At 42.2% G+C, this 25,100-nt stretch overlaps 1 protein-coding gene across 2 annotated transcripts; it reads right to left on the bottom strand.

Annotated features, from left to right (window-relative positions):
* Positions 1–413: 413 nt before the first annotated feature.
* On the bottom strand, positions 414–25,072 carry DNAJC11 (DnaJ heat shock protein family (Hsp40) member C11). 2 transcript variants are annotated; one of them, XM_064525343.1, is made up of 16 exons: positions 24,926–25,072; positions 20,856–20,985; positions 20,111–20,184; positions 18,832–18,933; positions 8,598–8,726; positions 7,766–7,888; positions 6,878–6,951; positions 6,190–6,379; positions 5,822–5,907; positions 5,200–5,316; positions 4,054–4,209; positions 3,680–3,749; positions 2,575–2,632; positions 1,646–1,788; positions 1,104–1,233; positions 414–673 (listed from the first exon to the last, which is right to left on the bottom strand). In XM_064525343.1, the coding sequence occupies exons 1-16, from the start codon at positions 24,995–24,997 to the stop codon at positions 648–650; spliced, it is 1,680 nt and encodes a 559-aa protein (XP_064381413.1). In that variant the 5' UTR covers positions 24,998–25,072; the 3' UTR covers positions 414–647. The 2 variants fall into 2 exon arrangements, with proteins under 2 accessions (XP_064381413.1, XP_025965721.2); XM_026109936.2 differs by lacking the exon at positions 24,926–25,072 and adding an exon at positions 21,449–21,588.
* Positions 25,073–25,100: the final 28 nt, after the last annotated feature.

Genomic DNA, 25,100 nt, shown 5'->3' with positions numbered 1-25,100 from the left:
TAGCAGTGTTTAAAACGAGGGTTACTAGCAGCTGGATGGATTCATGCTGAAGAGGTCCATGTTACTACAAAAATCAAAGAACTTCATTCCAAACATACTTGTCCGTAACAAGTACATTTTTGGGATGAAAAACAGCCTCTGTCCTCTTTCCCACAAAAGGATTTACACAGAGGACTTTCTGGAGGCGGCCACAGAACCTCCCTTCCCCTCAGGAGTACAGAAAGGTATGATACCTACCCCAGGAAGTATGAGGAGAAGTGAGAGCAACAAGTCTTCTTTCCTGCTCAGTGGAAGAAGAACTATGTGAGACTGCAGAAATGGACCGTGGCCAAATCGCAGCAGAAAAGACTTGGCTGACTGACGGCTGGTGCTCAGTACCCCATTCGCACAACCTCAGCAGAAAGCACTGCGCATTCAGAGTCACGTTGCTTTATTGGTTACTGAGCCACAATTCAGAGAAGTTTTGCCTTGGAGCCACCTGTAGAAGCAGGTTCTCATGCTGTCTCCTAACATAATTGGTATGACACCACCTTCTATATGGATCACAAAAATAAAAATGTCTCTGTTCAAACTTGTAGCATCCAGGGGAAGCTTTTGCAGTTTCTGTTGACCCAGGTGCCGTAACAGACACACACACTCTCATCAGATTAGCCATCTGCATCAATTCTGTGAGCTGTTGGATGAGAACAGTAAGTGATATGAGCCGCTTCTGTTGGACGAGACACATCCTAGCTTTAATTTGAGCTTACCACCGCATCAGGGGACAGACAGGAACATCTCCAGCTGTAAATTAAACATGATTCATACAAACCCCCAGTGTATGCATGAAAGTTTCACAAGTTGGATCTGTGCCTTAAATTCAGCCAGGGAGGTGGTCTAGAATTAACAGAGATTTGTGCTCTTCAGCCAACTCACCATGCCTTCAGTGGTACCAGTGAAACTTGTCACTAGTATCTCATCACTGTTTTGCTAAATAATTCTCACAGCAGTATCACTGGCACCAGATCGTGGACCAGAGGTCAGCATGCTGCCTGGCCACACAGAGCCGAGGCAATCCTTCACCAGTTCCTAGGGGAAGAAGCAGGGTAGTCTTTGCTACTTACATTGCTTTGGTATCCTAAGGGCCTCGTTGTCAGCTGACATCACTTGGTGCAGAACTCCCCGGAACTGATAAAGCACTTTTAAATTCTTCTCCTCACCCACGCAGGGGTCATAGAAACCCGGCAGCCCAGCCTTTAACCAGAGAAGGACAGACTGAGCATCAGGGAACAGATTTTCACAGCTCTTCAATTGACCAAAAGCACTTACCAATGCCAGAATGAAGTGTCATAAAAAAAGAATTTTGTTGCCAATGAGATAAGATGAGAAACTAAGGAATCATCTCCACTGTGGCAAGTTCTAAATGCAGAACACAGTGAATCAGTGGGCAGGGAAGTTCCTGGTGTACAGCTCCAGGAAACACGCTGTCCACACCACAAACACTGAGATAGGTTTTTTGGAAATGCCCACAGGAACAGAAGTTCTGTAAACTGGCTTCTGTAAACTGATCTAGATTCACTAGCTTTAAGCGCACTGGAGAAATCCCCTGATTGTGATTCACATCTTCAAGCCCCTGGGTCTGCGCTTTGGCGTAACAGCTACATACCTTGGAGGCCTCTGTAAGGATGAGTTTAGAGTCCTTCACCAAGCACTGCAGCGGCACAGTCACGTCTATTACTTTCACCTTCTCATTCTTCCTACTGTTGTCGTTAACAAACTTCCCATACCAGGCATTCACTACAATCAAACCTGCATTTCACATGAAATCACAAATGTGACAAAAGGCTCCCCAACGACATCTGGGCAGAAATTGATGAACAAACCAGCTTACCCCCATCCCCATCCCAGCATTTTCTTTTGCTTTCAATGATAACTCTAAGGAAAATAGAAGGGAAAGTTTCTACACTGACTGTGATCTCTCCAGACACCAAATCAAACAAGGACTGAGGCATGTGAGAACCTCTTTCTCCCTGTTCTGGACCCATGCTTTCCAAGACAGAAGAACATTTACACTTCAGTGGTTGTTAGCAGTCTTCAGCACCAGCACAGAATGACATGACTTAAATGCCACACAAATGTGGCAGTCCAAGTGGAGGTCGCTCAGTCCGCTTTGGAATGTTCTCTTGGAGACTGCTAGCAAACTTACCAGAATTCGGATTTCCTACTACAGTCTGGGAACAAGTTGTGTGGACTAGCAATCAGTAAACCCTAAATTTCAGACTATAACTTTTTTCACACCCTTATACATAGTCTTTTGTAGAGAGATGAATCCAGACTAATGTATTCTTACTGTTGATCCATCTCACAGCATGTCCCAAGATGATATTCAGTGGACCCCTAACTAAGCTCAGACTCCACAAACTGAATTGTAACAGAACTTCCCCACTATGCACACAACAGCAGTTATGCCATGCATTATTAAAGGCGGAAATAAAAAGCATCCACCTTGCCTCCCTCCCCCTCAACCACCCAGCCTCTCTATTGCCCCCTTCCTCTGTCCAAACATACAGAACAAGTAAATGGTGCAATCTTTACCCATTCTGGCTTCCTCTGCCTCAATTATCCTCCGGACAGACTCCTGCATTAACCGGACCTGTCACAACACAAGAGGCAGAGCAAAATCAAGCAGTGACAGAGACCGTGTCCAAAACAGACAAGCCCAGAAGGAAAGCTGCTTCACTGAGAAGGCTTAAAGTGGAGAATGGTTTGGGAACACATCCGCAGGCCAGAGCCTGTCTCAAAAGCCATCTAAACACGGGCACAGAACATCAGAACAAACCACAAGGGGAAACGACACAAAAAATGCACAGGTATGCAGTGTCAGAGCATGGAGCAGTAGGGACAAGAGCAGGGCTCTCATCTTCACCCCGCTCAAGAGCACAGTATTAAGCAGGGAAGGAGACAGAGCAGTCACTTGCAAAGACTCCTGAGTTCTGCTGTTTCAGCCAACAAGGACAGAACACTCAGCCAAAAGGGAGACTAATTAGCAGTTCCCAGACTGACAGGGAACACATACAGATTCCAAACTCTGCCAGCCCACTCCGACACTTACTGGCAAACAGTGTCCCTAAGGCTCTCAAGTTTACTGAGACAATACTAGCTGCTGCTACAGCAGCTCCTGCCAGCTGCCCAGCAATGCAGAACCTCCAGCTTCTCCAGAGCACCCAGAACTCAAATTAACTCATCTCACATTCCTCTGCCCAGCCTGAAATTCATTCCGCCATGCCCCAAACCACTCCCCCATTGCACTGTTCCCAGGACAGCCATGTGGAGCACAGCTGTGCAGGACCCAATGTTCCCTTCTTTCGTAAGGAAACTGCTAGATCCCCCAGAGGAGCTGGGTGAGCCCCGCTAGCTTCCTGCAGCTGCCAAAGCAGGTAGACAAACAGGAAAAAAAGCCAAGAGAGGGGCTGGTTTCTCCCAGAGAGAGAAGAAATTCAGAAGGGCTGAAGCCTCTCATATCACTAGAAGGCTGCCTCCAACAAAAGGTATGTGACTTGAAAAGTCTCAGGAACTGCCTACACCCATCTTTCACTGCAGACAGCAGGTGTTCCACAGGCAAATCCACAGGACAGAAGTATACAGTGTCAAAATAAAATGGTAATATCAAAAAGCTGGCAAGAAGTGGTGGGAGACTTACTGCAGCTTCTGCTTCCTGCTTCTTCTGAAGGATGTCACTGGCAGTACTCTCCCTTTGCTTCTCCAGCTCTCTGGCATAAGGAAGTCAACATCACATTAGGTATACACAGCAAATGGAAGCCATCCACAAAGCGGCACATCTCAATCTACCCACCCCAATTACAGCTGACATGCAAACCCACTCAAATGAGCTGGGCTGTAAGGTTCCCTCCCATCTTTCAAGATGTTTTTTGTAGGCTTTCAGAACTCACTAGTATTGACAACACAGTAAAACACAGTGCCTCAGCTGGACACCTCAACCTTGGCACCTGACTCCCACAAGCACCTGAGTGGCACTTCCAGCTCTGTATTTCAAACATGGCCTCGCTAACTCACCTCTCCTTTTGTGCCCTGAGGTAGGGTTTGATGATTAGCCGGTGCATGGCGAAGTAGATAACTAGGGGTCCCACGGTGGCGTAGAATACAGCACTGGGAAGCAGCTGATCTGTTAGGTGGACAGGGAAGAAGTAGGTCTGGCTAGCCCTGTTCAACCTAGAACAAAAAAAGAAGAGTGAAAGATCAGAGGAAACAGAGTTTAATGCCTTCCATTAAGCACACTTAGCAGCAGCAACAAGAACTGCCGGACCAGGAGAGACATGAACAATGAGCTCACAACGGTGAGAAACTGATAAACCCAAACAGGACGATGGTAAGGCAGACTGCTGATGCCATCCAGAACCATGCTTTTAAGTCGCAGACATCTGTTGTCAATACTATACGGTTGTTCTAAAGTCCTATTAATCCTGGGAGAATTTATTTGGTCATTAATTTCACCAGGGAAAGGGACCAACATCATCAAGAGAAAAGCAATTGCTTACAGAGAAGGTCTATGTACGTAATCCCTGCACGTGCCTTCAAGGAGAAGTGCATTAATATTTGTCTCACATTTACAGTAACATTTATTTTCGAAAACATTAGTCTTCCCGGGACTGAGATCTTCATGTCTTTCATTTCTACAGTCCTGGCATGCCCTCTGCTGGCAAAACTTAAAAAATGCACTACACTATATTAACCCTTAGAAGTTCTGTACCTCTTTGTGAAAAATGAATTGTATTAATAGCATAACCATTTTTTTTAGTTAACAGTAATAATCTACTCTAATTCAAGTGTATGCAGGTTCAATGTCATAAGAAATGGAATGCAATTAAACACACTTCCAAATGTATTTTCAGCAACCTTCTATCCACTTACCATAATGTTTGAAACTTACTTTAAACTGTTATTTTCAGAATATTTTGAGGCACTCACACACTGGTCCTGAAAGAGGTGTTCAGGCTCGGAGTAACACCAGCACATGTTACTTCATATGGCCACCACTTGTATAAGAGGTGAGGGCAGCTGCAACCTTTCATAGTGATATATCAATATACCTGTAATACCCTAGGATTGGGACTTTCCTACCTGAACCACCTGAATACTGGAAATAAAATAATGCAGGTTATAGTCAGTCTCTGCAATCTACAGTTATAATCTTGAACTGACTTGATTTTCAAAGACACTCCCTGGGGAACACCAACGCTGACGGTGGCTCCTAGGATGCTGTGTCTGGAAATCTTCCTCTCTGCGCCATACTCCACTATGGTCCCAAAGAAACCTGCCCTAGAACGACAGAACCAAAACCCAGTAAGACCAGAGAAGACTCCTGAATTTCTCTTCACTGCAACCCTGTTTAGTGTAATTCTGCAGTAAACAAAATACGTACGAAACGCATTGTGTGCAGTGGATGTTAGCTACTGGAAGAGTCACCGTGTATCCACGAGATGACAATAGTCTTTCCAGCTGGTAGAGTAGTAAAGAGACTACAAGACAGTAGCCTTTTCAGCTTGCAGAGCAGTAAATAGACTACTACAAGACTACTTTGTTATCATCAGTGATGATATAAGAGGTATCAAACATACTAGTATTCCCAGTTCTGCTCAGCTGAAGGGACACACAGAGTTAATTCCCCAGGAGGTTCACTTCAGCTGTTTACCAGATACAATTAAAGAAAAGCAGATTCCCAAAGACCACAGAAACATTTGACTAGAACCAGCAGGCTTCTGATAGCAGAAAACAGCACATTCTTCAAGGCATGAACAGTGCCATTATCCCCCTGCAGACTTACTTGAGAGAACCTTTCACTCGTGTTTGATCCTCATCCTGAAACTTATGCTGGTAACTGACCATCATGAAAGAATGGGGGATTCCCAGCTGAAATACAAAAGGCACAAGTTTACGAAAATGCATCCTCAGACACAGCTGAATGTTTCCCCAAGGTTTCTTTCTTATCCTTTAGGTGACACAGAATATATTGGTTACCACACCAATACTGGTATACTGTTTATCAAAGTTAGATGTTCATGGAGACGGCATGAACTGCTCCTTTATCCTCTTAAGCCTCAAGCCAAAATATGGCTGGAAAGGAAAAGCTGAGAAATTTCTCTCACACCAGGTGGTATTACCGTCCCCTGCATACAGCAACGAGGCTCTCACCTGTAACGCCACTGTGAAATGGCTGGTTTTGGTATCTCGAACAATACTAGTGTTCATGGCTGACTGGATGCCCCACCGCCACTGTAAGTAGCCCATCGTGTTCTTATCAAGGTTGCGGGCTAGAACTGTAGTGAGGCCTGGACGGATCCCACGGGATGAAAACTGCAGAGCACAGTTTGTAGTGATGAAACTAGGGGAATAAGGAAAGCCTCATCAGTGGTGAAACACAGACTAAATGCAAGAGACACGTTAACTCAAACAACGTAAGCACTTCTACAGCGTGGTACATATCTGAATACAGAGATACATGCTCTATGGTTAGTCCTCTGCGAGTCTGTGAATGTGCATCCTTTTTTAGGCTGACTGCAGCAATGTCAGAACAAATTTCTATGGATCTGACTGTGAGAGCATGCCTCTTGAACAATGATTTCATGACAAGATCACATACAAATCTAAGGAAGGGGAACACAAACCTTCCTTAATCTGGAAGCATGTACAATTAAAATGGAACACACATACACATGCAAGAAGAATATAAGCATTCTGACCAGAACTGAAGCATTATGTAAAAGCCAAAGAAGAAATACATTTTTTGTAAGAATTTCCAGAATTAACATGAAAGACAGTTCAAGCTGTTTGGTTCATTAGTGTGAAGTACTAACCACTAGACCGTTTTTATAATATTTACCATCTTGGTGTAAGATTACGGAATATCTTCAGACCAAAGAGAGGTCCCTGAAGGTCTCCTGCTCCAAACTCCATCTGTTTAAATACCAAATGCCAAACTGTTAGAAGAAAAAAAATTTTACAACAATAACAAAGTACTTAAAAAGCATGGTTTACAACACAGACAAGTTACACATTTCTGCCTAACATCCACCACATATTTCATCAACCCCTCTTCTACTGGCTTTGCATTCAGAATAAGAGCAGGTGTCTCACTGAGTACGGTCCTAACAAGTAGAACAAAACCAGTCCCAGGTGGTAGCCTGGGGATTTCTAGCTACTCGGATCATATCTGCCTGGGAGTCAGACTTTTTCCCTGTAACTTCGCTCATGAGCAAAGCTGTATTCTGAAGCAAAGGCACTGTCCTAGGGTACAGGGTCACAGTCTCTGGGAGGCACCTGGAAGGCTTCAGGCAGTGAAATTAGAAAGGCCCAGGAGACAACGGGTAACAACTTTCTGTCAGCACAAGTGATCCTCAAAAGGTTTATTTTTCAAATTCCAGAATGCAAGCCCAAATGGAAAGTGGAAAAAAATAAGAAAAAGTAAGGTTCAGACTTCCCTTTTTTGTCAAAGGAAAACCAGAATGGGGGTAATTTGGTACTATTATTTAATACAATTTGTTTGTTTAGGTATCACTATATAAATAATGCTATCACCTAAATCTCCAAGAGCTCTTTTTACAGGTCATTTTACAAAGCAGGTCAGTATCACTACCCCCATTTTCTGAAAGCGAAGCACCGAGAGGTGAAACAAAGCTAAAGCCCCCTAAAGAAAATTAAGACTAGATAAATAATTTTAGCAGCCCGAAATAGACTGGATATAAAAATGAATAGCAGCTAGTACTCTTACCTCTCCCCATCCTTTGGCAGATGTCACCCGTCTAAGAGCGAAATTAATTGATCCGCCTCCATTCCCATTCTGGGTGGAGAGGTTACCAGACAGTATTGCTGTGTCCGTGGCAGTCAGTGGTGCCTGGAAAATGAACATATTGTAACCAATTAATCTGATCCCGATCCACACATTTAATGCATATTCTGCAAAGACATGATCAACACTGCAGAGACTGCAGCGGCTGTAAGCATGCAGAGGAGGCAGGTAACTCTCCAGTTGATTGTTTGTCATCCAGCAAGCCCAGGTGTTTGAACCAGACACGGCCACACTTACTCTAAGTTCTGTACTCAAAGATAGAGCACAGCATAAAGTGAGACAGTTCCTACAGTACAAGACATCATCTGTGACACCCGACCTTGAGCTGCAATCCCTTCTAATCTCCGTGTGAGACTAAACTTTTTCAACTCTTTGGAACAGGGGAAACACTCCTCCTCCTTTTCCTTGCCCATATCTTATTTCCTTACCCATATCCCTCTCTCCTTTTCCTTACCCTTGCCTCAGATATCTGTCTTCAGCCATCACTTAGCCTCCTTGCTGCAGGACGGCAGGACCACTGTAGCAGACAAACTGCTCCCTAAATGCCACGCTTGTGCTCTCACAAATGCATGCTGTACTGTCAACACGCAGCCCTGCTGAACTGACCCTCCTCCCTGCCCACGCTGGTAATCGTGTCCTTCCATGCAGGAAGATGAGACCCCCCGGGCAGTGTTTGCTTTTCGGTTGCTTTGCACTGTAGTGCCTCGTTAGCTCAGACCCTGCTCCCCACCGGCAGAAGCTCGTCCCCCCTTACCTCAATGGACTGGGATATGTGCATTTTGTTTATTTCTATCTGGGGAAAGCTGCTCCCTGGCACGTCTTCATATTCTTCATCGTAACGATCGAAGAGGTCAGTGGCATCTATTCCAACACTAATTGTTCCCTAAGAAGCAACAAGTGGAACAAGTCCCTGGCATTAACAAACATCTAACAGTTGCATCCAGACATCCATGTAGGCCAAATGGCTAAAGCATCCTTATGTATAATTGCAGTTTAAACCATAACATTTTTCTTGTTTTACAATTAGCTTTCTCCACTCTGAACTGCATTTCTTACACATTCAAGACACATACAAAATGGAATGATTACAAAAGTCTAAAATAGCTATACAAGTCATAAAGTAAACTGGATAACAACTTAGTTTTTCACCTGGGATGCCATTTGTAATACTAACAGATAATTTTTCTACTGTTAAACGCGACAGAAGTAGGCAGAACATGTTCATATACGAGCTTTTTTCTTCCCCCACAACTAAATTTGACTGTGCTCGGTCACTGTTTTAAAGACGAATACACGTATTTTAGAAGTTAATCTTCAAGTTACTTGGCCAGACAGCCTCTAAACATTTTCTTCTTACAAATCATCTGAAACAACTTAGTTCTGAGCTGCATCATTCACTTACAATTGACCACATTAGTCAAATATTTCCTCGTCTTTCCCCTGGTTTAAATCTTAGAAATAAGAAGAAAAGCTTGACAAAGATAACCTTTACCAAGTGTAAACATTTCCTTTCTCAAACCACAGAAATAATACCTAATGCTTATTCCTAGAAAAAAACTAGGCCAGAGCTAAATAGTCTGGCTACATGCTGCTGTGTTTATTCAGACCAACTGCAAGAATGGGTTTTATTTGAAAAGGGCATGATTAAATTCTTCTCTGAGTCATATAGCTTCAACAGACTTTGGAAATCTCCCTACAGCTCTATTAACCACAGCATTCCGGCTCATGTAAAATATACCGCTTGCAATAAAAAAGCCTCCATGCACAAGCATGGAATTAACCCTGGAAGACAATTTGTATGAATAAAACTCTGTAGCTGGATAGGTACAAAAAGCACACACAGACAGTGTAAGTGTAGATGGAATAAATTCTTATTTGAATCTGAATGAGCATTTTTCCATGTTCGCCGCATGCTAATAAAAACCCAGACCACAACTATAGGAAGAATTGCAGGGTTCACCAGGACTCGCAGTCTATTTCGAAGCTTCTGTCTGGTTTGGCTCCAACTGTTTATTTGTTGTGGAGATTCCTCACCTCTTCTTAAAAATGCTTATTTTTCAATTTCTTACACAGTGAAAATGGGATAAATATTTTAAAACAGAAAGGTCCAACTGTTTCCAGGAGAACTCTGCAACAGGGACTGTACCACCATTGTTCGAAAACCATTTTTTCAGCTAACTTCAAATCAGTACGCTTACCTTTCTGTTTGTGGCAGCACAAACACGAGCTTCTGCCACTTACATGGAAGACTACTTTTCAGGAATGATCTGCAAAGTCACCTTCAAGGGATCTGCTTTCCAAATGTTACAACTTCTCAACTTTCAGTACTCTCATACATTGTGTTGTTCTTTGAAACAGGGCCAAAATAGCTGTGAAGCCAGGCAAAACTGCCAACAGCCTTGGAAGCTGTGCAGCACTGTGCTGCTACTCCAACCCTCTGGAAAACAGCTGAGTAGAATAACCAAAGGGAAACATAAAGTGCCAACTTCACTCAACAAAATTCAAGGAAGCGCACTCCAGAGTGACCAGTTAAACATGTCTGAATACATGAAAGCATTTATTTTAACAAAACTGAGAATTATTTCCATTTTTTCCGACACTCTGCATTTCAAGAAAGGAAAAAAGCCCAAGTTCCTTCATAACTGGTGTAGGATGGAAAGATTTTTGGAGTGCCACATTCAGTGGAGCACCTTTGCTAACTTGCAACTTTAAATTCCGATTTAAAAGTTTTTAAACAAAAAGTTATCAAATTAAGTAGTCAGCACATTGGATTTGAATGGCAAAAACCACAGAAAATATTTTCAAGATGGGCTGGAATATAAGCAGCACTAAAGCTTCCTCAACTGAAAAACTTTTTACTGTAATATGCTTATTCATACTGCCAGACACACATTTCTACGGTGTGGAGGCTGGGGAAAGAAGGAGCTCTGGGAGTATTTCACAGCAAGGAGATGGCAAAGGCTCTTCCAGAAGACCTACTGCTTTCTTGCAGGACGGACTGGGTGCTGCACAGGGGCTCCAGGCGGGCAGCCCGAGCGTCTTTGCCGGCTCGCTTCCTTTCACAGCCAGACGTTGAGATCATTGCAGGCAGCACAGCCCCACTGCTGACCACGCGATAGAGCCTGAGATGCTCACAAGCTGAACGCAGCTCAAGAGCCACAGCCTGACCATGCGGACCTAGCACTGTACCAGAGCAGCAACGCTAATCACAGAGTTTTCTTTTCAAAGTGTGGGATAAACATTTAATTCATTATTAAAACTTAATTTCTTCCAAAATTTCTTTCATACTCAAATTTCATGATTTCCTTTTTCACACCTATGAATTTGAAAGCAAATACTTCTCTCAATGAAAAGAGGGAAATTGAAATGAGAACATGTTTACGAAAAATCTGCAAGATCTATTCAGAGGAAAGGAGCCTCTCAGTTCCCTCCCTCTGCTGTCTCTCCCCAACTGCTCAGGAGAACTTCTGTTTAGTTGCCTTTCACTGAGGAGTGGATTCTGCAAAGACATTTTACCTCCTGCCAAGCAGGTGAAGTCACCCTGAGAAACCTATAGGTCCTGGCAAGGAAACTGGCTCAAGCACAAGCACAGGAAAAGCAGCAGATGGTAATGTTAAAAATATTCCCAGAGAACAACAGCACCCCTATGCCACCGGATAGCAGAGGAGACCGCTGCTGCTCACAGCTCCCTATCAGCCACCTGCTCAGACTATCGGAAAAGAAAAAGCCCTCCCCAAGGTAGGATCAGCAGGGAAAAACTGTACAGCCTCTCTTCAGAAGTTGGCTCTGCACGCACAGCAACACGCTGCGAAGTGCACCAACCCAGCAGGGCAGGAAGAGGAGTAACAGCACTACAGAACCACCAGAACTACGACCTGAAACGCTCTTCTTAAAAAACATCTTTACTTACCAATCCTGTGAATAAAATCCAGTCTCTAGTAACAGCTATTTTGCTGGAATTATTTCTTTCAAGTCAGCTGGACTCTTTCCACTGAAGGTCTGATTCATGCAACAAACCATTCGACATCTTCCTTTCGGACAAAATAGCTAGCCGTCTCCTTTCTTACCCGTTGGGAAAGATGTTAAAATTTAAAGCCTGCTACGCCGAATACTGAGGCTAACACCTTGCTCGCCCTGTTAACCTCCTCCTTGCCCAGAAGTTGAGGATTCCAGTCACGCAGAGCCTTTAAGAAAGTGGCTATAAATTTATCATAGAACAGGAGGAATTTTCATACTTTTCCTTGCCTCTTCCTGGCAATACTGGACAAAACCAGGTGTACTCAGTGTCTTGAAGCACTCTAATCTACCAAAACTATAAGAGAGAATCCTTAGAATCAACCAAGAAAATAAAATTAATTCTTAATGGAAGCCTTACACACCACACTGCTATTGGTACTATATATTGATGATCTAGTTACCGCTGCAGACAAGAAATGTTCTTACGTAAAATGCAGCAGTATAGTATGGAAGACAACAGATTACTGAAAGAACAGCTCCACTCACTACAGGTTAGAGAAGATCTCAGCCTTTGGATTCAAAAAAGCCTCCGTCCAAAACTCACAACTTCTGATACACTCAGAAGGACGTGAGACCAGGCACGGACTCCCTTCCATCAGGGCCAGAGGAAAGGTGTGTGCTCCCTGCTGCTCTCCGTTCAGCAAAGCTTCAGAGGAGCGGGAGAACTGCGTTCAACCCTCTCTGTTGCGGAAATCCAGGAAGAGTCAGAGAACTGTCCCACTTGGCAAGGTCTGCCTCTTTTGCAAGCAAAGTCTGTGCTGCATAGATAAACACTCTTGAAGTCACAACACCAGACGGAGGTTTCACCTCTTCTTCTTGGTAAGGGTGTAATTAAATATATTGATTTCCAAGTTTATATAGCAGAACAGAAACAGCAGACTTAATCTAAATTACTCCAATCTTCTGAATCAGCTGGGTAGGTTTTGGATGTTGATGTTGAGCTGTTTACTCTAAGGTGCAAGCCAAGAAGAGCATGCAAACCCGCTTCTAGCTGTGAGCAGCCTTCCAGATCAACCTAGCACAGAAAGACGATAGGTCCCCTCTCCAGCTACTGACGACAGAAACATCCCTCACACACGTATGACCCCCACAATAAAAAACACAAGGAGGATGTTTGAGGAGCCCATTAAAAACAAACAAATCAGACTAAAATCTCGCTCTCTCTTGCAGGTGATGGCATTATACATGCCAAAGCACTGCCAGATATACAAAGTCCTGGGGCAGTAACTGTTTACATAGTGACCAGGAAAGAAATCTCGGCAACAACACTTAAAAAAACCCTACTTGTAGAGACAAGAGGACAGATGGCAGAAAACCCATGAATCACTCTTGCTACAAACGTTAGGATGGCGCATGTTTACTACATTTCAGACTTCAAGGAGCACTCACAGAGACAAAAAGATTGAGATAATAAGTTAAAGGTTTGTCTGTACTGCAGGCATGCAAAAAGAGAAAACTAATCTCAGGATAACTTATTTCTGCAAAAATATCTGCAAGGAACATCTCACACATCTGTTGCTATTGCTAATTATTGCAAAGGAAATTGCTTTTTTCATACAAGGCTTATGTGCCTATTTTTCAACTTTGTTCTAATGTAAAATTCCATCATTGTTATTTTCCTTTTTGAAAAGGGATTTTAATGAAATAATTTCACAAGGAATGTGCCAAACAATTAAAAAATATTTCTAGTATAAGCTTTCCTGTAAAATGTAATCTGTTCCTGGGAATCGCACCTACTAAATTGGGAAGATAGCCACTTCTATAAACAGAGGCAGCAAGAGAGACAATCTGTGCAACAGCTGGTTGTAAAAGAAAATCAAGAAACAATCAAACAGCTCATGAAGGACTGTAGTAATCTGGTGGCAGACATTGCGTTACAAGGTCAAGGAGCCAAATCAAAAGTGCCCTGAGAGACAGAAAATGAAACACCAGAAAACAATCCTGCATTTAATAGTCTGTTCTGCAATGAACGAGTACAGTTCATTAAACCGGAATAAAAAATTGGAAGATCCAGCTTGGACCAGAACTGTTCTGCAGCATTTTGAAGTTGATAGTTAAATTTAAAGATACAATTTCCTTTGAGTCATCTTCTGATCAACAGATTGTATGACAATGGGATAAATCAAGCCTTTTCCAGATAGATCTAAACATGGCAAGAATGTAAATTAAGAAAAAAAAGAGAAGAAAAAATTTACCAGTTTGCTTAAAGTACCTGTCAGGCAAAAAGTAAATTCAAAGTATACTCCAGAAACATCTGTATTACAATACTGTATACCGTAACCCAGCCTGTTGAATATTCTTTCTAGCTGAAATTTCCCATTAAAGGAGAAAGTGCTGCAGTGGAGGCATGACTTTCAGACAAGCTTCTAGGTAGGGTAGCGTGATTGCTATAATGCCAACGGTTACGGCGCTGTTGTGGCCAAGGAGGAACATTATAAATCTGCAGGAGAGACATGGCACCTCTGAACAGTCTTGCTGAGGAACGAGTCTTTTCTGCTGCATCTGTCAAGATGACGGTCATCTGGAACAAAATAAGCATCTTCTCCACATTGATACCAACAATGCCTATGTTCAGTGCCCTGCAATTCTTAGTCAGGCAACAGTCTAATAACATTTCTCCTGTTATAAATCTAGATTTTACACATGTATTTAGAATTATCATATAATCTAGCTGTAAAACTGTTTGACCTCCCTGGTCCTTTGTCTAATATTTGTCAGCTTTCGAAATAAGGGAAAAGTAAATACAATCCCCAAAGAGGCAGAATAAAATGAAAGTAACCTGGCCTCATGAACCTGCCTGCGGAGACAAATTTACCAGAAGCATACTTGCAGAGCAGCAAATGAAGCATACAGCGGACAAAAGGCAGGACAGGTTTTCGTTCTGTTTGAACTAATTGGGATCTTTCCAAGCTCTGTGGCAATTCTAGATAACCCACGGAAAATACAGGTCTCTCAGAATGTCTCGATTCTGAAAAAATGGTGACATAAAGGCCAGAAGCATCAGTTTAAAAGGGAATTAAGAGACATACCTGAGAATAATCTGCTCCCTCCTTGTCTTTTTTCTTAGGATTTCCTTTCTGGAAGGTGACATATGAAAGCTGCACAAGGTTAGGCCTTGAGGGACCTATATTTCTTAAATCTTGACCCTCCACAGCAGGAAAATAACAGGATTTAATTTCTCCGAACAGGAAACAGGTCTTCTCAAATCAAGTAATCAACTTTCCAACCCTTCTGCACATCTTTAAAAGCAAAAACAAAGCTCTCAAAGCAAATAATAGACTCAATTCGAAATCTGCCAAATTGCCTACATCTGGTTATCGCTCAACATTTCTGGTTAGAAATACTTTATTTTGCTGGAACCATTTTATAGAGCTAACAAAACATTGGGAATTTTAAAGTAACTTGTGTTCTGGTATGAAATGATCACAGCTGTGCTACTTAATTCCACAGGAACACTGCCTAGAGAGACATTTCCATAGACTGCCAATAAGCAATTGCTGTAAACACCCAGATGGCTAATTTTATCACAGGACACAGAGGCTGAGGCTTACAATGCAGCTCCACTTTTTACTGCTTATAACCGCAGCAAGACACCCAGATAAGACGTCAAATTCCTAAAGTCACCGAGAAGCATTATGTGGAGGTAACCATGCCTACACCCCTCTCCCAGAAGATTCATCTGCCCCCAATCACCCTCATCTCCAGCAGAGACATTTCAACTTGCTCTGTTTTATGGCATCCAGAAATCCCTTCTTGCCTGGAATAATGCTGTGAACAGATCAAAAAGACAGTTTAAAAAGAGGAAATGGGATCACTTTGAAGTCATGGGTTGACAATCCTCCTGCCTGATGCAGTTTGACTACTGTACCCCTCTTTACCTCAGCTCCTAGTCAAATCTTATTTTTCTCCACAATCTTGATTGAAATAATCTCAAGGGATGGCAAGATCCTCTAAAGCCTTTCACAAATCCACTTCTCAGGTTTCCTTCCTTGGGTGGGTGCTAAATAGCAGTCACATCTGAAACAGCTACCTGCTCCCAAAGACATGGTTGCTTCAAGAGGAGTTGGGGGAAAAAGAGGTATCACAGATAAGTCAAGGACTCACTTCACCTGGACTTAGATTTCATTTTTCCAGTACATACTTAAAACAGAAGTTAAGATTTTTGGACAGAATGGGGGGAAAAGGGTAGGCTGTATCCATTCAAACATTGGAATCTGGGTAAGGAAAGCTCCCACGGAAACTAAACTTATTCAGTAAATGAGAAGGTTTCTTCAGAAGATACGCAGAGAAAGGAAAGCATACCCATGAGGATAAATGTCACAGACGCATAGTGTTCCACACACTGGATATAATTAGCAGGCTCCTGTATGTCAGAAACTATTTTTGCGATTATTTTAATTCGCTTTCCCATTAATAATACAGTTAAAATGAAAAAAAAACCCTGCCAAAACAAGTTAAATTATATATCGTAAAACTGTTTTTGTCCTATGGGGATGAGCACAGCACAAACTATTACTCAACAGTGTAAGAAATCTCAGCAATCAGAGAACAGCATGTGACTGCCCGCTATCACAATCCTGCAAATCCTGCAAGAAGAGAGCTACAGCCAGAGAGGTGAGGAGGGGTAAACATTCTGACAGCTAACACACTGCTAAAGCTGCAAATGCAACGATTACCTCTACTATGCTTTTTCTTTAAAACAGGCCAGACACACATGACCAGGCCAAACCATCAGGTTGTGGTACAGTGAGTGGAAAGCTAAATTATATATTGACACATTATATAAAAACCAGTCCCTCCTCACAAAATTCTATTCTGTGGATTAGGAAAAAAAATACAATAACAAGAAACTATCCCAATAAAAGAGAAAAGTGTCCCAAGAGCAAAAATGGCAGTCATGCAGACTTCACGTTATTTCTTGGAACTGTTCCCTCTCCATTAAAGGGACCTGTAAATGTAACATTCTGTTTTTGCCATTTTCTATCAGATCTTGGAAGCCTTCTAATGTTCTCTTTGCTGACATATTATACCTAGGACTGCATTACTCCCACATGTAATGAGACAATGAAGGACAGCTATTAAACATTTAATTGATGAAATCATTTGGGGGCTTGGAGAGGGGCTTTTAGAGAGTGAAAAAATGGAACTCTTACGAAAAGGCTCTATTTGCTCTTTTTTTTTCCCCCCTCTTCTCCCCACCCTGGCCTGGTAAGGAGATAAATGAATGTGAGCTCTGTCCAGATGCTTGATACTTACATATCACCTTACGTTTATTTAACCTTCCAGTACAAACAAGTCCTTAATATCCGCACACTATCCACAACAAGTTGGTGATCTTTATTAGTCAATATGCTTTGCTAAAACCAGCACAGATCCAAAGTCTGTGCCAAGGCGAATATCTCTAAACATTACAAGTCTTCTCAGACCAATAGTCTTAAACATAACTGTTCCCACACTTCTGTCCACTTAGAAAAAAAATCCTTATGATTTGAAAACGCTGGTCACCTAAACACCAGCAGCCTTCAGAAACAACATTATTATTAGTTATATCAACTGGTAATTTGTTTCTTGTGTTACCCAAATTACACTGCAACATTTTAGAAGTCCATGCATGGACACAATGATGCAGGAGTCCTCCTGTCTCAAAGCCGCCAAAACACTAAAGCCATCTGTGGTTTAGTGCTTCAGAATGCAGAATCCGTGTTGACTGCAATCCTCCAGTTAGAGCTCTGGGGATACCCAGTTTCCTACCAAGAGCATTTATAAATAAAACAAAAGTTGTTTTCTCTTTACGGAATTTTTTTCAAGGCAGACGATGTTCCTTTGTCTACATAAATCGCAAAAAATATCTGTACGGTTACTTGGGGATGAAGAGAGAGAAATTAATATTCCCCATCACAAACCATTTCTATACTGCATAAAAGAAACTGATTTCCAACACACATTTCAAAAAATTGGCAAAAAATGGTTTTGGATATTTTAAGTAGCTCCCCCTCCCTCTTAAATCTAGACCGCATTCAGGTAGACTAAAGTGCAAACGCATCGGGGACTGTAGATCCAACTCTTGGATATTGTTATTCACTGCATGGCAAATGAGTTTTGTGATTTAAGAAGCTTTCAAACCTCACTCAGTGGTAATCCTGACAAAACCTTGGTTTGCCTAGTGTGTTTATCAAGCCAAGAGCCTGGCAAAGCCATTAGCATTCTAAATTATTGGAGTGTTCCAGTCACAGCAGGTGAAAGAGAAAGCAGTGGTCGATCATCACTTCCACCCCTCACCCCTCTGCCCCCCAGGAATGCTGCTAGGAGAACATCTTCCTCGCCATTGTATTCTTGATCAACCTTAAACAGCCAAGATTCAGCTGTGAGGCCAGTCATTTAGGGCCAGTTTATTGCTGCTCAGACAGAGAGAGGAGAATGAGGCACTCAGTAATGACACTCATCCTAAAAGCACTATAAAGCTTTCTTAAAACTGGCACAAATTGTGAAGCTGGCAAGATCCCAATCCCGTTCAGGTTGATTTTGCTCTCTGTGCTCAAGCCAGAAGACTTGCTACCCAGTTGGTCCAGTAGCTGTTTCGTCTTTTTGGTTGGTTTCAAAGATGTGTTTGAATTTATGTCTGCATTGTTGTGACACTGCTGCAGTGTGGAAAGGAAAACCTGTAGAGAGTCTTATTTTATTTGGAATATTTGCAAAGTATTCATAAAAGGTTCAGCATTAGCAATGTTTTCTTAAAGTTGCTTAAAAACATTTTGTTGTTTCCACGTGTTTCAACAGAAAGAAGAAACTGCATATTCTATAGAGCAGTACTGTTCAAAGAATTAGCTATTTTTGACATAAATTTCTTATTCAAGAGTGGATGCCTGAGGGGTTATTTACTACAGTACCCCATTTAGCTTTATCACACCGCCTTTTATATTCCTCAGACTTTAAGGATTCCCTTTTGAGATGGGGATGAAGTCTCTGCTTACCTTTGGATTAGTTCGCTGCTGCAGCCTTCTCTCTTCCCTCTCTCTCTGCAAACGCTCAAATTCTTCTCTGATTTCAGCTGGAGTTCTCTTCCTTTCCACAACCTACTCAAAAAGAAATTGAAAACTAAACATTACCAGAAAGAGGCTGTCCAGGACATTTACTTGCTGACGGAACTAAGAGTCACTGATGCTCCTGACAGGCTCTAACACCTTGTCCCTGCTGCTGCTGCCACAAGCACCTCTTGGCGTGAGTTTCGGTACTCAGAATTTGGAATCAAACACTTGGGCAAGACTGAACAGCAGGCACGCTCCAAGAGAAGTGAAATATTCTTGTTCTTTCCACTCCCTTGAAAACACTAGGGCAAGTAGCTTTCAGACCACAAGGACAAGAACTATAGCACAGCCATTACCGATAGCTATCCACTCACTTAGCAAGTAGGTGCAGGCACAATATATGAAAATGACTGAAGGCCTGGCATGAGGTAAACTGAGCAAGTGTGAGCTTTGTGATTTTAGGCTACATTGGTATAACCTGATTCACATCTGTTTAACTTGCACGTCTCAGTGAATAAGGATCTTAAACAGGTATGGCTACAGTTATGCATGGAAAAGGTATTGGACTTGGCTCTTCAAAATAAAATCAAGTATGCAATAACCAGGTCAGAAAAGCCTGTTTCATGCTGCCACTGCTCTGTATTTCTTGCTACTAACCACAAACTTGATCTTGGTAGTGACTTGACCCAATAAAACATGATTTTGCAGGAAGCAGCATAATATGATCAACTAAGACTGGTAGAGGCTAGTAAGGAGACTTCACAGCAGGAAAGCCAGGAACGGAGGAATGGGTAAGTTCTCTTTCACAGCACCTTACAGCTGCCTGCCACCCCAAGAAAAAAAAAGAAATGAAAAGAAAATAAAAAGTCAGACTCAAAGGCTGGCTGAGACTAAAAAAAATTTTCAGATGAAAGATTTCATAAGATTGGATGGACAGTATGGATGCCTTTGTCTGAGAAAGATGTTTCTTGTCACAGTAATATCCTGTTAGGGAACTCAGAATGCCAGATTTACTGTTCTGTTCGTAAGGAAAAAATAATTATTCCTTGAATATCCATTATGGTATTCCAACAGAGAGACACAGACAGAAAAAATTAAACAAGAATGCCTTTAAACATTTTTTTTTAAACCATCAAGGGGTCACTGCAGCTTGATGCAACAAGAATTTCAGATAAAGCTGGATTTAATCAATTCCATAGGCTATAAGATGCTAAATTTCCCTCACCTCCCAACCTTCCATTTCCAGTCCTCTTCTCCCATATATGTCATAGATGGCTCTGGTCTGTGGATCACTAAGCACTGCAAGTTAAAATCAAGAGAGAGGAGTGAACTCAGTTCTCGGTCTTCTCAAATTTCATGCCAACGCACTAGTGTTACTTGAAATTCAAGCACAAATCCTGGAAACATGAAATGTCGCTCTATAGTTCCACCCAATTTTTACATTAACTTCCTTTAAAGTTTTCACATGCTATATTAATAGAACAGCTGGACTTTTCTATCCAACAAATTTCGTTTTTTCCATACCTTTAAAATCAAAAAATGAAAAGAACATGAAAGAGACATGCAGACTACTTGAATACACAGCAGGGTTTTTTAAAAATGCTTTTATGACTGAAAGGTGACACAAACATGCTAACAATCAATGGGATTATTAGCAATTTGATGACAGCAGTCCCTGAAAACTTTCTAAGGAAGAATGAGGTCTACCTCTGACTAGCTTTCAAAGCTAGCTCCTTTGTGTTTGGCTCCCAGTTTTCGATCTCCCTCATCATCGTTGTCCAACCCCATTTTGGTACAGAACCACTTGCTCTCCCAGGATTACTTGTTCTCCACTGATCCCCCAAAAACTAACCATGGAACTTTGAAAACTCAAGCAAAAAACCCCATCTTCTCTAAGGTGCATGAAGAAACATCTCTATCCTCAGAAAACCCATTAAAACAGTTTCTGCCAGTTTAAGACTTCCACTGACCTTCATACGCTTGGTGAACAAGGTTAAACAGCCGCTCAGCTTGCGTTTTGAGCTCCGGGTCTCTGTGCTTGTCTGGATGGTACAGCATACACAGCCGGCGGTAGGCAGCTTTCAGCTCTTCCTGAGAGGCCTGTGAGAAGCAACAAAAATGAATTAAAACACAATCAGTGCTGACTGAAAAAAGACCATTCTCAAGATCAGCCCTAAAACAGAAGTCCAACAGCTATTATAGTCCGTCACTTTTACTGAGACAAAATGAAGAATGCACTTCCGTTTTGTTGGAGAACACACTTTTCACATGTTAAAAATATGTTCAATTATGCACACCAATATTTTCCCTGCTGTGTGTAAGATCACAAATGACAGCAACAGCTCATCAATCTATACCTAGATGAAAACAAGTTTAGTAAAAAAAATACACAGAATTTCTGTTCATATATTATTTTTATTAGACAACCAGTATCTCCTCAATTCAATTCAAAAGAGCAAGGAGAAACTAAAGTCACCCCATGAAAAAACACTCAAATCCAGAGATTTACATCAAATTCCACTCATGTTTTAATCCTAAACCTCTCAAATATTATTAAACCTACCAAAAAGCACTGGCTTTCCACAACAGTAAAGGTAAGAAAATTAAATCTGTAATTTTCTATTCATCCCTTTGCTGCTATGCTCTACTGCACTTCCATTCCTATAGGGCAAGAACACTCCATTGTGCTATAAGAACGGACAGGGCGTCACCTCCCCTCACAAACACAGTCACCTGCAGTAGAAGGATAAACAAAAACATGTCACCAAACACATTTAGACAAAAAATGTTCTTTACTACAACCACTCCAGAATTTTAGACGGCACCTGGCCACATTCCAAAGACATTTGGTGGAAACAGATTTTGGATGCCTTTTTGAGAATCAATAGAATAAAACACTCCTTCCTCTATCATCTCCCCGGAGACAACCTCAGAGCAATATTATTTTTGTGACTCCAGACCGTGAGGGTAGCTCCCCCTTTACTGTCTCTTCCCACAACAGTCCTTACTTTTCAGCAGCTGTCTAGCTCTTGAAGGCTGGTTCACACACATTTAGAAATGCAGCTGCTAAATCAACTGCAACTTCTCTGAAAGACAGAGCCAGCACATACAGCTCCCAACTTCGGACTGGTACAAGCAGGCCAGTTACAGACCGGCAGCGATCAATTCCTGGGGCACTTAGAAGCGAACAACAGGAAGCAGGCTGCCACTTTTCTGGTGCAAGGAACACATTCACAGTAAAATAACTGTGACAACATTACAGGTACTTGCTGGCCTCCTTCAAGCAACTGTGATTACGCTTTTGTTATAGCCAGGGATTACAAAGGACAGAAATACAAGATAAGTAAGTGATAAAGGCGCATGAAGATTTTAAAATCACAAATTCCATTTACTCTTAATGATCTTCAATGACTGAAGTTTTCACAGTAGTTTCCATCGGAAACAAAGGCAAAAAAAGTTCATTTCTTAAAGTAATGCCTTTTTTTTCAACTTGTGATAAAGAGAGTGTGGACTTTCAATGGAAGAAATGCATTCATTTGTGTATACAAGATAGGGGCTCATTCATTTTTGAGGGTAGCTTAGAGCAAGCAATTTCTCTGAACATTTTTACTGTTTCATATTAATGATTCTAAATGATATAGCAAAAGGGGACCTGCCAATCATGCTGGTCCCCAGAAAGTAAAGGTAGCTACAGATCAGCTTTTTTTTTTCCTTTTTTACTATCCTGTGCTTTCTCAGACATTGAATTTAAAGTAGATTGAGAAGGCAGGGGAATATATAGCTCTAAAATTATGTTCTTTAATCAAATTAATGATAAATGGTTTAATGTGCTATTGACTAAGTAATAGAAACAAGTACTTTCATTTTTCATAAATAGCACGTTCAATAAAATGTTAGACTGGGCCTTTCATCATCGTGAATAGCTTCAGTCATTGATCCAGCATTTCATGAGCAATAACCTCTCACAAACCACTACAGAAATACTGACATCATTTCACATTGCAGTGAAATACATATAACTCAGTAACGATGATATGTAAGTTGCATTCTCATTACTAAAACTCTAGGCAAAATTAAAAGGTGCACCATCTCCCTTATTTAGGGTTTAAACAGCTTCATTTAATACCTCAGTCACGCCACTACATTTTTACCAGATTGAATCTATGGAAGATTAAACATATATATACTAGAAAATTGCTGCTCGATAGGTTTAGCCTCCCCATCAGGGCTGTAAAGTTCAACAGTTATTTATTATTTTAAGATTAGCTGCCACTTCACACTAAATTGGCTCAACACACAGAAGTATCAGTTTACTGCATACTGCTGCTATGCAAATAGCAGTATTCAGTTAATTAGCAAGAGGTAATTTAATAAGATTAAAAAAAAAAAAAAAAAAGCAACCACTCTCAGCTGGAATTACTCCCTCAAACATCCACTTAACTTGGTTTCCGGTTGCCTCTTGCACCGGATCTGAATTTTCTGGTGTTCAGGGAAGACCTGAAAGCCTAGCTAAGATAACTATTAAGCCTCCATTGTTAAGGACTCAAAACACTTGAAAGCTCCTCATCTCATACTTTTAACCTTTACACCTGTACACTGCTGGTATTTGGGGTGTGAATTTCAAAGATCATCAAGTGATTTAGAAGTATGACCTACTGACGTGCTTTGGAGTCACTCTGAAACTTTTCGAAAGAGAGAAAAACACAGTCCTTTATACACTGCTTGTTCTCTACTGCTCAGCATTAGAGACCTCTGAATACAGAGTTACAGTCCAACGTTTTTCCTTCAGAAAGGCGTAAGATTTACATAAAGGAGACACAGAAGACTGCCACCGTGATCACAAGCACCGACATTAATTGCAAAGATAATTTGTTCAAAGCTATCTGACTAAATTGCTTCCAGGTCTTGAACTCTTCTCACACGCAGTAGTAGTAGTTCAGTAAAAGCTTTTTTCAATCCCAAATGTTAACCTTTTGGCTGACATCCTTAAACAGTGAAGTCTGCCTATATGTATAGCTATGGCATTTGATGAGCCAAACTACAGGACAGCATATACATTTGGATCTTTGAATTACTACTATTAAAAAAAAATCACTTTGCATTTGTTCCAAGCAATTATAATATGAACTGCATGAATGAATACTGACCTATATTTAAAAATAAGGTTGAGGACTACCAATTCTCTTTTTCTTTGATGAGGGAGGTGTTTTGGAAAAGCAAAGAGTTCCTGTGAACTCTTTGGGAAGCGTGGCCTGTACAGTGCTGAATAAAGTAAGAATAGAGGTACAAGTCAAGAAGTAGATCTATTTTTTTAATACACATAGTAAGTCTAAAATCAAACTCTCAAATCTGTCACAGTTTTTGCAACATGAAAGGATGCAGTAAAATCCTTTTCTTGACTGTATATAATTAACATGCCAGTGTCTTGGCCTGCCCAAGCTCCAGAGGTTTCTGCACAGCTCCCGTAACAGTTTATTTAAACCCTGTAAAAGAGCAAATATATACGCAAAAACACAAGAAGCTTTGCACCACCGAAGTGAAGGCTGGCACGCAAAACAAGTGCTCACAGCTGGTTCTTTACCGAGGCTTTCCACATCATGCTCCATCCACAAATGACATGGTTTACCTAGTTTTACATATTTAAAGCGTGGCCAGGATTTACGGCAGATACACGCCACACTTGTCGCCCCACGGGCCGAGCAGCGCGGGGCTCCCAACGACGCCGCTGTGCGCAGCAAACCGCCCCTCAAGCTGCTGAGAAAGGAAAAGCCTCAAACAGCGCGAGAAGAGGCAGATTTACCTATTTCTGCAGAATTGCGGCCTCCCCCCCCGGAGGGGAGGGGGGGCGAAGGACGGGAAACTTCACAGGGCACGAAACGCCCCCGGGGGCGCCCCAGGGGTCGAGCGGGCCGCGGCGCCGCCCGGGTTCCCGGCCCGGCCGCTGAGGCGAGCCCCGGCCTCCCGCCCGCCCCGCCACGGCCTGGGCCGCCGCCGCCCGCACCTCCCGGGCCCGGGGCCGCGCTCACGGCCGAGGCCTCACCTCCCGCCGCACGTTGAGCAGCGCGTAGTAATCCTCGTTGTCCGGCGCCTCCTCCGCCAAGGCCGCCGCCATCTTCCCGACCTCTCACCCCGCGCCGCCGCCGCGCAGAGAGGCGACGGGGAGGCGCCAGCCGCGCGGCAGCGCCTCCAGCGGCGCGGCGGGGAGCGCGCGGCGC

Source organism: Dromaius novaehollandiae, chromosome 24, assembly GCF_036370855.1.
Source record: "Dromaius novaehollandiae isolate bDroNov1 chromosome 24, bDroNov1.hap1, whole genome shotgun sequence".
NCBI lineage: Eukaryota > Metazoa > Chordata > Aves > Casuariiformes > Dromaiidae > Dromaius > Dromaius novaehollandiae.
The sequence above is the reverse complement of the archived record's forward strand: the minus strand, read 5'-3'. Positions and strand labels throughout refer to the sequence as shown.